General features: G+C 38.9%; 1 protein-coding gene across 1 annotated transcript in view; it reads left to right on the forward strand.

The window, feature by feature from the left end:
* The window catches only part of LOC101474679 (vitamin D3 receptor A), an 82,737-nt gene that overhangs the window by 54,555 nt on the left and 12,044 nt on the right, over positions 1–16,138 (forward strand). Inside the window, exons 3-7 of the mRNA XM_004574949.3 lie at positions 2,585–2,732; positions 3,969–4,099; positions 11,785–11,969; positions 13,693–13,792; positions 14,397–14,574. Coding sequence (XP_004575006.1) covers positions 2,587–2,732; positions 3,969–4,099; positions 11,785–11,969; positions 13,693–13,792; positions 14,397–14,574 — 740 coding nt within the window. The 5' untranslated portion in view covers positions 2,585–2,586. The remainder of the gene's footprint in view (positions 1–2,584; positions 2,733–3,968; positions 4,100–11,784; positions 11,970–13,692; positions 13,793–14,396; positions 14,575–16,138) is intronic.

Raw genomic sequence — 16,138 nt, forward strand, 5'->3', positions numbered from 1 at the left:
AGTAAGCGTGCAAAACCCTGAAAATTGCTAAAATGAATCCAAACAAAGCACAAAGACTTCTGGCAGACTGCGGTAGCACTATTCCATCAATTATGCTGATCTTAGTTATCACACATTTCAAGTATGATTCCAGATTTGTGGAAAAAGTGATTTGCAGATCTAACTGCTGTTTTAAAGGAAAGATAATGATGATGAGATTAAGGTGGTTTCAGTAACAGGATTAGACAAGAGGAGAGACTGAATAACCTGCCAGGTAAAAAAAAAAAGAAAGAAAGAAAAAAGGAGAGGGACAAGAGAAAAAAGAAGAAAAAAGGGCTGTCATCTCTATCAGCTAATCATGCTCGCTGTGAATAAATAAAATGACAGTTATTAAGCAGTGTTACAAATGACAAACGAGAGAAAACACAAAAGGGGGAAAGTGTTTAAAGGAGAAGTACCGTTTGAGTTGTTAATTACATACCTGCGGCTGAATCGCATTGTTGTTAATCAGCGCTATTAATGAAAGTGCGGGTTGTTATGGTGTTTTTTGTTTTTTAGATCTGTTGAGAGGTTTGACACACTGTCTCCCTGCTTTACCTTCTCTAATTATTTCATTATTCACCTGCTGCTACATCAGTAAACAAAGCTGTTTTTGTGACAGGATGACTAATGGTGGAGGTCTTGTGTCTGTGTGTGTGTTTGTGTGTATGTGTGTGTGCAGATCTGTCCTATCCAACCACCCCAACACACATGCACACGCACTGTTAGAGGAAATCACTGATATGTAAACACCGATACATACGAGCCAGGTTTAGATGGTGAACGTGTGTTAAAGTAATATTCCTTCAGTATTAAGTATGTTTGTATGTTTGCTGGTGTGTGACCTGCACTCCCACTACAGTGTATTCTGGGTAAGTGGAGTGATGCCTTCACAGCCAGAAGCTCCCAGCTCACGTGTCTGTGGGTTTATGTTTTCCTGGGAACTGGTGTTACAGCTTCTACTTCTATGAACGTCAGCTCCTCCCCGGCTATATTTTGCAGCCACGTGACTCCTGCTGCTCCTTACTTCAGTGCATGCAGCCCCCTCCTCTCTTTGTCCTCATTTTGTTGTCTTCCCCTAACTTGACCTCCCCCTCTGTAGTGCTGTTTATCAGCAGGCTCCAACACACTACTCATTTATATGTCACATTGAAATCTCCATCTTTGTTTTTTTCCTTGTATTTTCTACAGTTTTGTTTCACTTTTTTCAAGAACTTTATTCTTAAAAATCAAATTAATTTCAACATGTTTCAAATTTTACTCTTGGAAGTCAACACCACTATCTATACGATTATTACATAGGCAACACAAGGGGACAAAGACAGTGAAGACAGAATCATAAAAAGTTTAAAGAGAAATTCAATTTGAGTCTAAAGGCGCAATAAACATGTCATAGAATGAACATGAAAGGCGGTAAAAAGTTTATGTTCTGTTTTAATGCTTTTTAAGACTTGCATAAGTAGCGGGGTGTTTGTCATATGTGCACTGCGAAAACAGTGAATAAATAAAATTGACATCTTTTTAACACAAAGAGAAAAAGAAATATTAACCATTAAGCCAAATGAGTTGACTTGATGAAAATACAATACTTTAATCAATGCACAGATGAATGGGGAATTAAATTAAATGAAAAACATCAAGCGATTTATTAAGTTAGTGGGCCACAAAAACAGCTTTAGTGATTCTTGTCATTGATTCTTCAAATCTCTGGAAACCCATACGGTGATGGGTGGAGCACCATTCCTCCAAACATTTTTGCTTTAAATGGTGTTTTCGTGATGATTGTGGGCAATTGTGCTAGTTTACATGCTGGTTCATAAGGGGGGAGATTTGGTGTCTATCATTTTAAAATCATCCACCCCACAAAATCTATAAATAGAGGCACTGTCGTCCAGAAAGTCTTGGTCTTAGTCAGACTTTAGACAAAGTTGCATTTGGAGAAAAAAAAGACTGTTGCTGGTATTATTTTGGTCACAGTTGCCAGTAACTTTTTGTTACACTACTCCTGCATATCTCTCAGAGGAAAGCCAGATGGTGGATGTGCTGGAAAAATTCCGATGGCAGAGAATGTTTCATCTTGGCAGTATTAAATGCATCAGCCTTTTCACAGCCTCTTCAAATGTACGCTGTTCTGTCATTAATTCTTTTTGCCATTAACACAGTAATTTGAAAATTCTTGAGGCGTGTGTGTGTGTGTGTGTGTGTGTGTGTGTGTGTGTGTGTGTGTGTGTGTGTGTGGCTGTGGCTGTCCCTGCTGACTCATTCAGCCAATAGCTGCACAATGCAGAGTGTGACTGTCAATGCCTTTTGCTAAATATGCTAATAACCCAACACCTGTTTGTATAAGAGAGAAAAATACACACTTCACCTCTCTGTCGAGCACACAGTCAAAGACTCCCACAGAAGACACAGGCAAAGAGATTTTTAAGCTTATTTGAGGTTGGCTTTTTTATGGATCTGTGCTTAGAGTATTTATGCTGACTTTAATGTCTTTTTGAATTTTTGTGACCAAGACAGCATGGAGCCGCAGTGGTAACCTCTACTGTCTTTTCCCTTTTCTCCTTAGTGATGGAGCCCATGACGGTGACGACGTCAGTGGTCGGGCCGGAGGAGTTCGATCGCAATGCCCCCAGGATCTGTGGCGTCTGCGGGGACAAGGCCACCGGCTTCCACTTCAATGCCATGACCTGTGAGGGCTGCAAAGGGTTCTTCAGGTGAGTTTCATACTTCAGTTGATGTTTTTGCATGTTGCCTGTTTTGCGTTTTGGTGTATGTTTCTGCTGAGTGTAGGGTGTTTCTGGGTCCAGGCAATGTGAATACATCCTGCTGGGTATTTCAGTCTCTGGTTTGGGGGTTTGTTTGCCCCCTTAATAATGTTGTTTGCACATTTCTGCCAAAAGGACCATTAATCAAGTTAAAATAGTGAAACTTAGAAATAAGAAGTTTGAGATAAGAAATAAAAGCTGTTATGTTTTTACTTTCAAACAGCAAAGGGACCTTCTGTTGTATACTTCTGGGTCTTGCTAGTTTAAAATAAATGAAGTTGTATATTCAATAGCTTATGGGAAAAGAAAATGATCATTCTGTTTATTGAACATTGCCAATCTGAGTTTACATCATAACTGTAGATATTACTGCCTGCATGTTAATGAAGAGTGCATTATTGTTGACACTGAGGTACAGTTTGTCTGTTTCTGCCTGGCTGCATGACAACGATTGCAGTGCTTTCAGAAGATTATAAATTATTCAGTGTTCACCACAGTCCTGTTATTTTTCATTTTCTTCCTCATCTCTCTTCTCCTTTTTCTTACCCATTACTCAAACAGTGATATTTTAATGTATGTATACTATTCAGCCACAGTGTGAAAATCACTGACAGCTGAAGTAAATGACCGTCTTGTTACAATGGAAAACGTTGCCTGTTGGTATTTATGTGGATGTTACTTTGTTGCGCACCACCCACTTAAACACTGTTGCTAACCAACACCCATTGTTACACAAGCTGTGGCTTCCCCACAAGGTGCCACACCAAACCACAAAAACTGCTCGGAAACAACTCAATTCATCTGTATTGTGTTTCTTATCTTTGTCTTCAAACTCAGATCTTAATCTCATCACAGAAGTATGTAACCCACACGACTTAAGAGACCAAATGTCCCAGTTTCAGAAATGTTGTGAAACTAAAAGGATTTTTTTTTTTATTCATGTCCCAGCAAATCATGTTTTTGGCACCACAGAGTATATCTGTACAGTATAAAATGGATTTAATCTTTTGGTTTAGGCCTTCTCTTTTTAACTTTAAAATTTTGGATGTCTACATTTCAGTAGTATTTACAGTTCATCTGTTGCTGGGTTATCACCAGAAATGCCTGTTTTTAGTAGTATATCGCTTATGTTATAAATAATAAATGATCCCAAATGAGTAACTGATTCTTTGTGGCTCTTCATAGGCGCAGCATGAAACGTAAAGCTTCCTTCACCTGTCCATTTAACGGGAGCTGCACCATCACTAAGGACAACCGGCGTCACTGCCAGGCCTGTCGTCTTAAACGCTGCATTGACATCGGCATGATGAAAGAGTGTAAGTTGATATTTATGACCTCTAATAGTCTAACAGTACTTATGTTGTTGGTGCCATTGCTTGACATGTAAAACATGACTAAAGTATCTTGTATGTAAGTGATCCTTTTTTTTAATGATTAGTTGTAAGTTACTGGGCTGGGTATCAGAGTGAAACCTGCTGGTTTATATATTCAACTGTGGGGTTGAATATATGCTTTGTTAATGAGGACAAAGCATATAAACAAATGGGCATATAGACAAAGCACTTTTTTATTTCAGTAAGATACACTGAAATAATATTCTTTTTATAAATTACATTATTATAAATTATATGACTATAGATGGAAAAATTACGATAGCTTCAAGATCACGATTATGATTAAAAATCATGCTATTATTTGATGTTTGTGCTGGACTTTGATATATGCCTTTGCAGAGTGATACTGAGGCTGATATTAAAGCGAGCATTAACAGCTTTGCTCCTGCTTGACTTACCTTTGATGTAATATTCATGTTCGTATCTGAGATACTGAGCAGCTGGTCTGATGCTGCTTCTGTGTCACTGCTTAAATTAGAAACCAAGGCCACCGCTGCACAAAAGACAATTGATCTGTAATAATTATTTTATTTCTGTAGCTGGGATGGAAAATCAGCCAATAGCATAAATGGTTTTGGTGTAAATTGATCAGATTTATAGGAAGTAGATATCATAAGGTTTGCACCATATGGAAAACTCAGTCGTGGGTCAGATTGTTGCTGAACTTAATAATGTTGTTAATTCTCCTTATAGCCTTCCAGATTAGGGCTTCTGTAGTTAGTGAAGTTTAGTTGGTAGGATTAAAGCATTGTAATCAGTTACTGAAGTAATATTGTCTTATATTTTCAGTTTGATAGTGTTCTGCATTTAACTGTGTTGGTTATGCATGCAGCAGCAGGCCTGGGTGTAACACAAGAAGAAGGTGCTGTCAAGGGAAAATGAGCCATCACCTCACCTTTTGTTAACACAAAATAGCATTTGATGCGCAGTGGCTACCATAGTTATTTTGCATGTTTACAAACGATCATATTATACAGTGCTTACATCAACGGTCCTGCATCCAACTTATTTAAATGAAAAATAGGGACTTTAATGTTACAAGCCAGTGTGCATTTCAGTCACATTAAAACTAACTATATAGTAATAGAAAGTACCGCCAGCATCACTGCATGAGCATAATTGTAACAAGTTGTAGATGACAAGAGGTAAATAAGAGAGCAAGTGGGAAGGAAGGAAGGAAGGAAGGAAGGAAGGAAGGAAGGGGGGAAGGAAGGAAAGAAGGAAGGAAGCCAGGAGGGGTTAAAGAACTTTTCAACAATGGCTCGCTTTCTTCAAAGAGACAGAATTGTTGAGCTTCCATTTCATTCACAAAAAGACTGTGTGTGTGTGTGTGTGTGTGTGTGTGTGTGTGTGTGTGTGTGTGTGTGTGTGTGTGTGTGTGTGTGTGTGTGTGTGTGTAAGAGGGCACAATTCAGACTGGTGATCGCCACCGTGTTCACCATAAATAGACATACTACACTGCAGTGTCTGTTTGTGTCTGATGAAAGAAGAGCGAAGAGAGAGCGAGAAGTTAGAGAGCGACAGGGACTCTTATGTGGATAAAATGGTCTCTTTGTCAGAGCTTATACACAGGTTTGTGGGGAAAACGCAGCCCACTGTATTCACTACTGGGAATTACAGCTGCTCTGCTTGTCTCTATTGTGCCTGCGAAGCAATTTTTCCAAATAAATATCCGTTGTATGCTATGTTAAAGCCTCAGATCTTTGGTAATGATAAATCTGTTATAGAAGAGACGTATTAATACCAACTGCAATTGTGTCATTGACACTGAAAAGAAATGTAGCAGGACTGTATGCTAGCAAGCTTGACACTAAAGCCCAGTTCACACGACTGAATCGAGTCAGATTATTAGCATTCTGTGAATAGAGTAACTGTTAAAAATATTAATATATTATCAATAGATAACATGTACAAGAGTGCATGCAAAAATGCATGCACTCTTGTACAATATAAAATCCTGTCTTCCTTCTCTCACCCCAACTGGTCACTGCAGCTGACCGCCCCTCCCTGAGCCTGGTTTTGCAGGAGGTTTCTTCCTGTTAAAAGGGAGTTTTTCCTTCCTGCTGTCGCTAAAGTGCTTGCTCATAGGGGGTCATATGATTGTTGGGTTTTCTCTGTATGTATTATTGTAGGGTCTACCTTGAAATATAAAGCACCTTGAGGCAACTGTTGTCGTGACTTGGCGCTATACAAATAAAATTGAATTGAATAAAAATTACGTAGTGTATGCACCTTGGAGCTTCAGCAACATACATACAGTTGGCTTCTTTCTTGAGTTATTTACAAGTTTCTACATCAGAGAATAAAGTTATGTTGAAACCAAGCACACCATTGTTTTTCTTGTGACATTACTAATAAGTTTGATGTGTCACATGGTCCTCTTCCTATTGAAAAAACAAAAGTTGTATCCAAGAAGGCCGACTTCTAAATGACCACCATGGTCACCACCCATCTTGAGGAGTTTGCCCCCTCACATATACTAATGTGCCACAAACAGGACTTTAATATCACCAACCATTCCCATGTTATTACGGTTTATCCATATAAATGGCCCACCCTGTAGAAGATAAGATCAAAGTGTATATGGACTGCTGTGTGTACCTCCAGTTATAAAAGAGTACAGTTATCTTTACTGCTGTGTCTTTGTTGTGATAACATACCCGCAGATTACTGAAAATTCAAACTGATCCCAACACAGAGCCAGATACAGCATTCTATCTACTCAAACATTTATTTATTTTTTATTTATTTAAAGTGATATGTCGAGTTGATAAAGGAGAACAAACAAGTGCTCGTAGTAGTTTTCAAAGCATTGTTTTTAGGGTAATTTTGCTTGTATGACAAAGAAGATAACTCTGATAACTCGTTCTGTGCATATATCTCCATGCGGTTCTTATGCGCCAATCCCAGCTGTTTGTGATTTATTTCATCAGGCGGCCTCGCTGCGGTTGCGTTAAAACTTCTGACTCAAAAGTATTTTCATAAAAAAATAATATGTCTTTGTCAGCTTTTATTTCCATGGAAATAAAATAACATAAGGATTAGATTTCAGGATTTTTTTGGGGTTTTTTTTCTTTTGTTTTTGAGGATAACATGTAATAAATGAATTTGAACGAGTCTTTTCATTCACACAGTTCAGTTAGCATCAGTGTTGGTGTGTATGTGTTTCTGTCTCTGTATTCTATCTTCTTTATTCTGACGGCTTTGTCTAAGCTTCACCGCCATTCAGATTAGAACTCCGTGTGTGTGTTTGCCCTCTGGTATTTGTGCCAGCTGAGTTCATAGTAAACACCCCTATGCTGTCCTTATTTGACAGAGGTTAGGTGGATGCCAGGACACCCCTCCCCCACGCCTGTGTGTGTGTGTCATAATACTTGCAGTGTTTGTGTATTTTTGTGTGCTTATCCTTGGGTGGGTGCTTATTTGTAACAGGATTAGAAGTTAAGGAGAATTTCTGAAACATTTTACCGTTTAGGTGGCTGGATTCTCGCCTGCTGTTGCCAAGCCCATCAGTTCCCTAATTTAAATTCTTCACCCTTTCTCTAATGTTTTTGTATTCTGTCCTTTTGACAACCTTTACTCTTGTTCGATGTAACCAGAATTGCCAGATGCTCACTTTGTGGACCAAACATGTTAAACAGAGGGAAATGGTGTGGATCCAAAACTAAAAGCTTGATCTCCCAGCTTCATCGTCATGAATCTAATGGGCTATTTCCTCTCTAAATAGTAAGTGCAGTAAGTGCTGCAACAGTATTGGTCACCAGAACCACCTTGACATATATCTAGAGCTGGGCGATAGAACGATAACGATATGTATCGCGATATAACTTTTACTCGATAGAGAAATTAAACTATCGCGATAGACCTCGCCGCTCTTGTCCTCTTAAAAAAAAAAAAAAAAAAAAAGGTCAGCCAATCCAAATTAAGTAGCGCAGAGCCGAACCAATCACAGCCGCAGCGTCACGTCGCGTGACTTGTTGCATACAGCACAAGTGCCAAGCCGCACGTGTGTTTGTTTGGGAAGCAGCCAGCGGGTAATGGAGCCAGCACGTAATGGAGGAAATGAGTGTGCCGACTAGAAAAATCAACCGAGCGTGACGGAAGAGAAAACAGATGATGGTTCCAATGCCGGAGAGATTGTCAAACAGAAGAGCCATAGAAGTTCCGTAGTGTGAAGGTATTTCGGCTATTTCAAGTCTGACAAAAAACAGAGTAGGGTGCACTGTAAATTGTGCCGAAAGCAAGTCTGGAAATACAATAAACTGGTGCATGCGTCACACTGTGCGCCACGTTATTGTTTCGGTGAAATGAATTTCTACAATACTGTTAATTCTACTCTCTGCAGTGTTTAAATGCTTACATATACACACAGTTACTGTCCGTCCACACATACGACTCGGTTCTGCTTCTATGCCGCAGCTTTGTTTACTTTTTCCCACCGAGGCTTCTAGACTTCTGATTGGCCAATATTTCTGCACGGTTAGGAATCTAGCGCCACCTGCTGCTTTGGCATGTTCATAGCAGCGTTTTCCTTCATTTCTCCCTTTATGTGTGGACGGGATTATTTTTTAAAACGAAAACGGAAAATCTCCGTTTTCAAAAATACCCGTGTACGTGTGGACGTAGCCTCAGTCTCTGACTGGAAGCGCTAATTCGTCATTCGGCTTTTGTCAGACTAAAGTAACTGTTAAAACTGTTTGAAAAGCTCAGCTATACAACAAGGAGAGATTGAGAATTTCCTTTTAGTTCTCAGTTTATTTGATATTGACAAAAGTTAGTCAGTTTTGTCTGATCTTCTGTAAAACAAACTAAGATTTATTTTTACAATTAATATTTTGTTTCTAAGTGGAATTGACAATTTAGTCTGTTTCGTTTGTTCTATTTTGAAACTTAAACGCTTTAGCGGCTGCCTTTTGTGTAGTTTGCAATATTTGCCTTTATTTATCTGAAAAAGTCTCATGTTCCTTAAGTACATCTACCCTGTTGAACTTATTATGGGAAATAAATATTTAAATAAAAACAAGCTGCTGATTATTTCACATTTTACTTGTGAGCAACGGCACATTTAAATCTTACAAATATAGTTATTTGGCTTATATCGTGATAGATATCGTTATCGCCTGAAATGAAAAAAACATATCGTGATATGAAAAAATCTCATATCGCCCAGCTCTACATATATCTCACCAAATTGGAGTATTAGAAGTCTCAATTGTGTTTAAGTGGTTGGTTGGCTGGTTTATGAATAAGCCTGCTGGGAACCTCTGGGCCTCCACCACAGGGGCACTCTGCTGCTCGCTTATTGCCAGGGAACAGGACCGGTGTTGACCAAAACTTGTTGGATTTTAATTAATTGCCCCCATCACAGTTTGCCTTTCTTTCTTTCAGCCTTTCTCTCTTTGCTCTCCTCTGCCACTCTGGGCACTTCACCACATCCAATCACTGACTTTACAAACAGCAAACTTTCTTTTGGTAAACTGCTGCTGCCTGCCAAGTGCTGTGGGGTGGTCAAGATGTTCCTTTGATGGTTGGTTGTTTTTTGTGGAAAGCCTTAATGATTCCATCCAGTGCTCAAACTTGGCTGGAATCCGGTTCAATCATGTTCTGGGCTTTAGAATAGCTTCTTTGACGGCTGGTGCCAAACTTGACCAAATTGTGCCCATTCACGATTGAGTTATTTGGATGTCTTCACCACAAGGAGTGGTTCAAGACAGTCCTGGCTTGTGACTGGATGGACACCGGAGTGTAGCCAAAGCCTAATTAATTACAGTCAGTTAAAAGAGATGAAAGCCTAGTAAAACCTAGTTAGCTAAGCAGTCAAGCTTATTGAATTGCCTTTTTAAGCCTCAAGTAGTAGTATTTGTTGTTGTCGTTGGTCTCTGCATCACCCAATCATTTGATTATGTAACGCTGCTTCTGTGGTTGCAGTCCAGGGTGCAATTACAGAAAGTTCACTTTAAAATTAGTTGTTTACAACTTCCAGGGAAACAACCAGTATTCAAGATGAAGTGTGTGTTTTCTGAGTTCTATTTAATTTACAGTCAGCCATGACATATAATTGGTCTCTTAAGCTCTAAAGTACATAAATATTTGCTATCCTTGTACCTTTGATCCAAAGATGTATTTAAAATTAGAAAGGCTACAGCTGAATTACAAAAGTTCCCTGTCTTTTAAAAATTGCACATGCTATAAATACTAAACAATTAAAAAAAAAACAGCATAATGTGATTAGACTAAATTAATTGTGCATAAAACGTAAACAAAACAGTTTTTCTGTAGCTGTCAGATTGCAGCTTCATCTTTTTGGGCTTCAGCCATGACAGTCTGTCTCTTCTTGGCAGTCGCAGCCTGTCTGGCAATCACACTGTCTGTCTGCCCAGTTGAGCTCTTCATGGGTAATCGTTTACTATGGCGCAGAGTCAAAGGTATAATATGGGCCAAGGCATTCATAGGTCAGTGGAATGCTTCAGCAGTGACTACAGTGACCCATGGGCTCCAACTTCAGATAACATAAATACTAACTGTAAAAATATTTACCAGTATTTTTAGCATTTCTGAAAACGTTATCTTCAATAATTTAAATTACAATCAGGTGCCCCTTCAATTCGACAAATATCCAGATGCTCATTTAAAAGAGAAACTGAAACTGGAGTGTTTATTGAACCTTTTGTTTAATTTAAAAAAAAGAAATTAATGATCAGTTTAATTTGTATCATTTTTGCTACCATTGCTGGCATTTTTGTGTAATTTACGGCAATGTGTTATTTTGCGATTCATTTATGGGTTTTTTTAGGGGTGAAAAAAACTTCTGACAAGATGTTACATAAACTCACAAAACCCATGTATCAAATATGGTATTTATGAATCCCTTGTGGCAGGACCATTTTATTGTAATGTAAAACCAGAGATTAGCCACTTCAGGAAATGTTGACAGTGATCTTTTTTTCTAATACAATTTTATCAGCGCCATCTATCATGGTTTGCCTAGTCAAAGGGATCAGATTTTGTCAGAGGATTCACGGCCATCTGTCATTGTATATCATATTTAAAATCCAAAGCAGACAAATGCAGGTCAGCGGCAATCTGTAGTAAATAATATGTTTTGATAGTCTCTGATTAGAAAGCAATGTAAGGCTCTAAAACGTGTGCGTGCAAACCCAGGAATTCCCAAGCAACCGTCTCATCGAGTCAAGAGTCATTATAAGCAGTAAGTCTATTCTGTTCTGCACCACTGCGCCGCACTGCCTGCAGCTTCTGTCGGGCAGCATGAATAAGGAAAAAGGCACTTAAATATCTAACATTAACCGCATCATCTGAATGAAAAGACAGGAGACATGACAGGCTCTTCTGCTTGCCAACTTGAAGCGATGCAATGGTAATGTAACCTGGGATGGAAATATTTGGGGCTTACATTACATCGCCCTTAGCTACTTTTATTGCTGACTTTCTCAGATTTCATCTATGAAAGTTGGTAATGATGCCTTAACTATTATCTAAGGTACCACACAGGAATTGCTTTCCTTTAACTCCTAACTTGATTTTGCTTCTTTTTCATAATTTCTTTGTAAAATGTTTTGATGTGTCTTTTATTCTATCTTCCATTGCAGTCATACTGACAGATGAAGAGGTTCAACGGAAAAGGGACATGATAATGAAGAGAAAAGAGGAGGAGGCAGCCCGAGAGGCCATGAGGCCCCGGCTGAATGAGGAACAGGCTCGGATCATCTCCTGCCTGGTGGAAGCTCACCACAAGACCTACGATGCCTCCTATTCTGACTTCACACGCTTTAGGGTTAGTCCTGTGAAAAGTTACTTTCTTTCTTCACACCTGCCAGAGGTCCTGGGTTAAAATCTGAGACAAGCCCCCACTTGTTAAGTTCTCCTGAAAAAGTCCAAGGGGTGTGGGAAAGTAAAAAGTGTCCGGTTTGAAAAAAAGAGACATGGAAGGAAAATTGTTAAAGTTTTAAAAAATGAATAATTAAACTTAAAGAGATGGACGAGCTGCTATCGCCTTCAAAAGAAAGAAAACATAACAAAAGCCTCTCTGGCACTCTGGCGTCATGGGCCACATAAAGCCCAGTTTGACCTTAAGATGGGATAAAGGAAAATCTCCTCTCTTTCAGTGCAAATATGTTTAACTACACATGAAATCACTGAGATGTGCAATTTTAACTGCATGTCTCAGGTTTCGACATGAAAAATGTGCAAAATTACAGAAAAAAGTAGCTCACTGCCCAGAGTCTCCTGTATTTCTAAAACATAAAGTTTCTATATTTCTATAGATGGTTAATGACAGAAACATTTCTGTCATGTAATTGTTTATGTACTACTTAGTTCAGTTGATTTAGCATGAACGACCATGGGGGAGGAGAAACTGTAAAACTTACAGTTAAAAGTCCAAAAATGTATGCCCCTCTTTCACGTTTTCCAGCCTTCCAGTGGGTCTGACTGGAGTCTTTGCTGGGCTGACTCTGGTCCGGAGGCCTTATGTTTGACACCCCTGCACTAGCGCTCTCTATTCTCTGGTCTTAATTGCTGAGTAGAGTCAGCTGTACAAAAAGGCTAGCACCTTACCCACGACCATACAGGGTAAAACCACAGCAGGCCCTACTAGGACAGTGACAGCTCACTTTATGATTAGTGGAGCAAATTCATTTTGTTTTCCAAATGACTATGGGTGTACCAGGTGTCATGTGTCATGACCTGGTACACACAGCATGAAAGCATGGAATCAGATCTGTCTTTTACTTTGTGCCTAATGAATATGATTAGATTAAATTTGTCTGCAGTAAAACATCAGGAATTGCTGCAATGTGTTAACACCACAGCAAGCCCCATTCATTATTACTGAGCGTTAACTCTTACACAATTACACTGACTTGAGCTGGACATGTATATGTGAGGTGACATACTTTAATCACAGTTTCCACTTATGCATATTTTTCACAGAAAATAATTATAAGTAACAATGAAGCAAATATTTTTGAATGAGTAATGAGAATTTGAGAACATGATTTTGGTACTTTTTGGTAATGTCACTGTTTTATATACAAAAATAGAGCTAATAGAGCAACAGTGTTGTGCCATGTGTGCCGACCAGGTTAGCTGTTTAATAGTTCACTGTTGTTGAAACGTGGGCTTTATTGAAATTCATCAAAGTGTTCTTCAGTGATCAGTGATTACATCAGCTGCTGGTGAGGCAGGGGCTGTTTTTGCTTGTTCTTTGTTTTTTTGGTAACCCCAGTACATACAGGAAATTTTCAGAACACGGTGTTCATGCACACTGTGCGGCAAACCTGACATTTCTAATTCTATTATGTGAAGCTTTATTACTTTATTATTGCGACTGCTATTCTGAGTAAAACCTCAAATAGAAAAAGAACAGTTCCAGCAGTCCCTGCTCCTGTGACACAGACCTGTGGTGTGTTGTGATTACTTGGACTTTTGGAGCCCATGAAAACAAGCCAAGCAGCACTGGGTAATATTAATGCTTGTGTTTACGTGTGTGTTTGCAGCCCCCGGTACGCGAAGGCCCGGTTACACGCAGTGCCAGCAGAGCTGCCTCTCTTCACTCACTCTCTGATGCCTCGTCTGACTCATTCAACCACTCACTTGGTGAGACAATAAAGGGTCCCTCTTCTCTTGTGTGTTTTATCAATCAGGGTTAGGACACAAGGACCCAGCTGTGAAGAGATCTATTGATTAAAAATAATAATAACTAAGCTCCATTTTGCGGTTGTATCACACCAGCTGCATTGTCAGTGAGCTCCTGGATCATACCCACTGTGGAAAACAAACAGACCCAATAAAGGAATACTCATATTTGCAGTTACAAGAAATATGAGGGGTGCTTGTGCCCACTGTTAGTCATACTGACTCACTGATGCTCCACAGTGAAGCTGTAGTGATTGTACTGATCTTGAGCTGCTGTGTGTCAATCATTTTTAGAATTTGTTGCTTCTTTGCCATATCGGCCAAACAGAATACACTTAATACCTTTCATTAAATTACTTAAAAGTCTTTGGTGCATTTATTATTTAAACCCATCGGTTCAAGGTGAACTCACTTGCCATCTCCGCTGTGTAACCGGTAACTTGCTCTTTGCTATTTCTGTCCGTTCTAAATGTTTTCTTGTAATCCCTCCCTTCCTTCCCCACCCTGTTCCCTTTTCCCCCCTTCCTCCTTTATCAACTTGTCTCCTAATCCCCTCCTTGAGCAGAGTCAGTGGACACCAAAATGAACTTCAGCAACCTGTTAATGATGTACCAAGATGGCGCAAGTAGTCCAGACTCCAGTGAAGAGGACACAAAACTTTCCATGCTGCCCCACCTGGCTGACCTGGTGTCCTACAGCATTCAGAAGGTTATAGGCTTTGCCAAGATGATCCCAGGCTTCAGGTACCAATTAAAGCCTCTAATGAGATTTGCCAAGAAAGTACATTAAAGCATTTTGTTATTTTTGTAACTAATATTTTTAAAAAGATGGATTCATCTAATTTGCCATAATTTACCAACAGTTGCTAAACACTATATAATGTTAGCTTTATTTGGGTTTACGTGGGTCCCAATGCACCGATAAAATAGCTGATCAGCTATTTCGGTAGATTACTCATTTGATTCACTAAGAAAACATAAACATAAATGCTAAAAATTTGGCCATTCTAACTTTCAATATGTACGGATTAACTGAATCTGCTAATTTGGCTATGGAAGATTCTAAAGAACATTTTCAGTTTCTTTTTTCCCACATAGATTTCATTTCCATAGACATGAGACCAATAAAGTGATTGGCAGATTATTCAGTAATCTGACTGAACATATAATTTGAATACTTTGTTGTGAATGTAATTGAAATGTCTTAGAGACAAAGCAGACTGCTTAATCTGATCCAATTAGAGATAAGCAGGAAAATTGCTGGGCTCAGAGGGGCTCTGATTGCTAGACGTCTCATACCATAAAGCCGCTAATATTCTAGCAATCTTATTCTCAATGCCATTAACTAAGTTTCTGATATGTTTTTTTATGGACTCGTTACAGTATATCCATGTTATATTTTCATTTTTAAAATTAAATTTGCAAGAATTTCAAGCAAACTTTCTTCACTTTTTCACTATGGGCTCTTTTCACCAAAGTTTTGAGGTGGCACATGAATTTAATTAATTTTGAAATAAGACTAACATGATAAAATGTAGAACAGGTGAAGCACTGTCAATACTTTCCCGATGCATTGTAAATTCTGGTGCATCCAATGGGTAGCACATAGACGATGCCCCACCCACATGAAGGGCCCGGTTGTTTGCTGGGCATTACCGAGTAAGGCGAGATGCTATTATCAACCCCCAAACAAACATGCTCTTCCAAGAATACTCCAGAACAGGCTGTAGCTTTATAAATACATGCAGAGCAGAGATAAATTTGTAAATGTATGCACATACAGAGACGATGAAACAGAAGAATAAACATGGAATACTGTATCTCTCACATGGGTGTGCATAACGCATACATGTCTGCATCTTGGGAAACAATAATGGCTCATGGATAAGTAAGGTCTATGCTGTGAGGCCCAAATGAAGAAGTTTGGGATTTCTTTGTCAACTTTCTTTTTTTCTTTTCTTTCTGTAGGCATAATTATAGACACATTTAAATAGTGTTTAGATCCTTGGTATATAAAAACAAAGGGAAAAAAAATCTGATTTCATTCAGCAGTGATGGCATGAACATGTAGATAAAAGGTCTGTGGTTCTCTTACATTTGCATCTGCTTGCATCAGTGAATGCAGATGCACATACTTTTAGTTCTGTTTGCAAAGATCTCTGTTGCTAAAGTACCTGTTAAAAATACATTGTTTTATTTCTTGTTCTACTATCTCTCTACCTCACAGACGAACAGTTATTTGTGTATATAGGTGGTTAAGTGGAACTCGTCAGATGGAACAGGGTCATGTGTATTCTGGGGACAAGAA

This window comes from Maylandia zebra, linkage group LG20, assembly GCF_041146795.1.
Source record: "Maylandia zebra isolate NMK-2024a linkage group LG20, Mzebra_GT3a, whole genome shotgun sequence".
Classification (NCBI taxonomy): domain Eukaryota; kingdom Metazoa; phylum Chordata; class Actinopteri; order Cichliformes; family Cichlidae; genus Maylandia; species Maylandia zebra.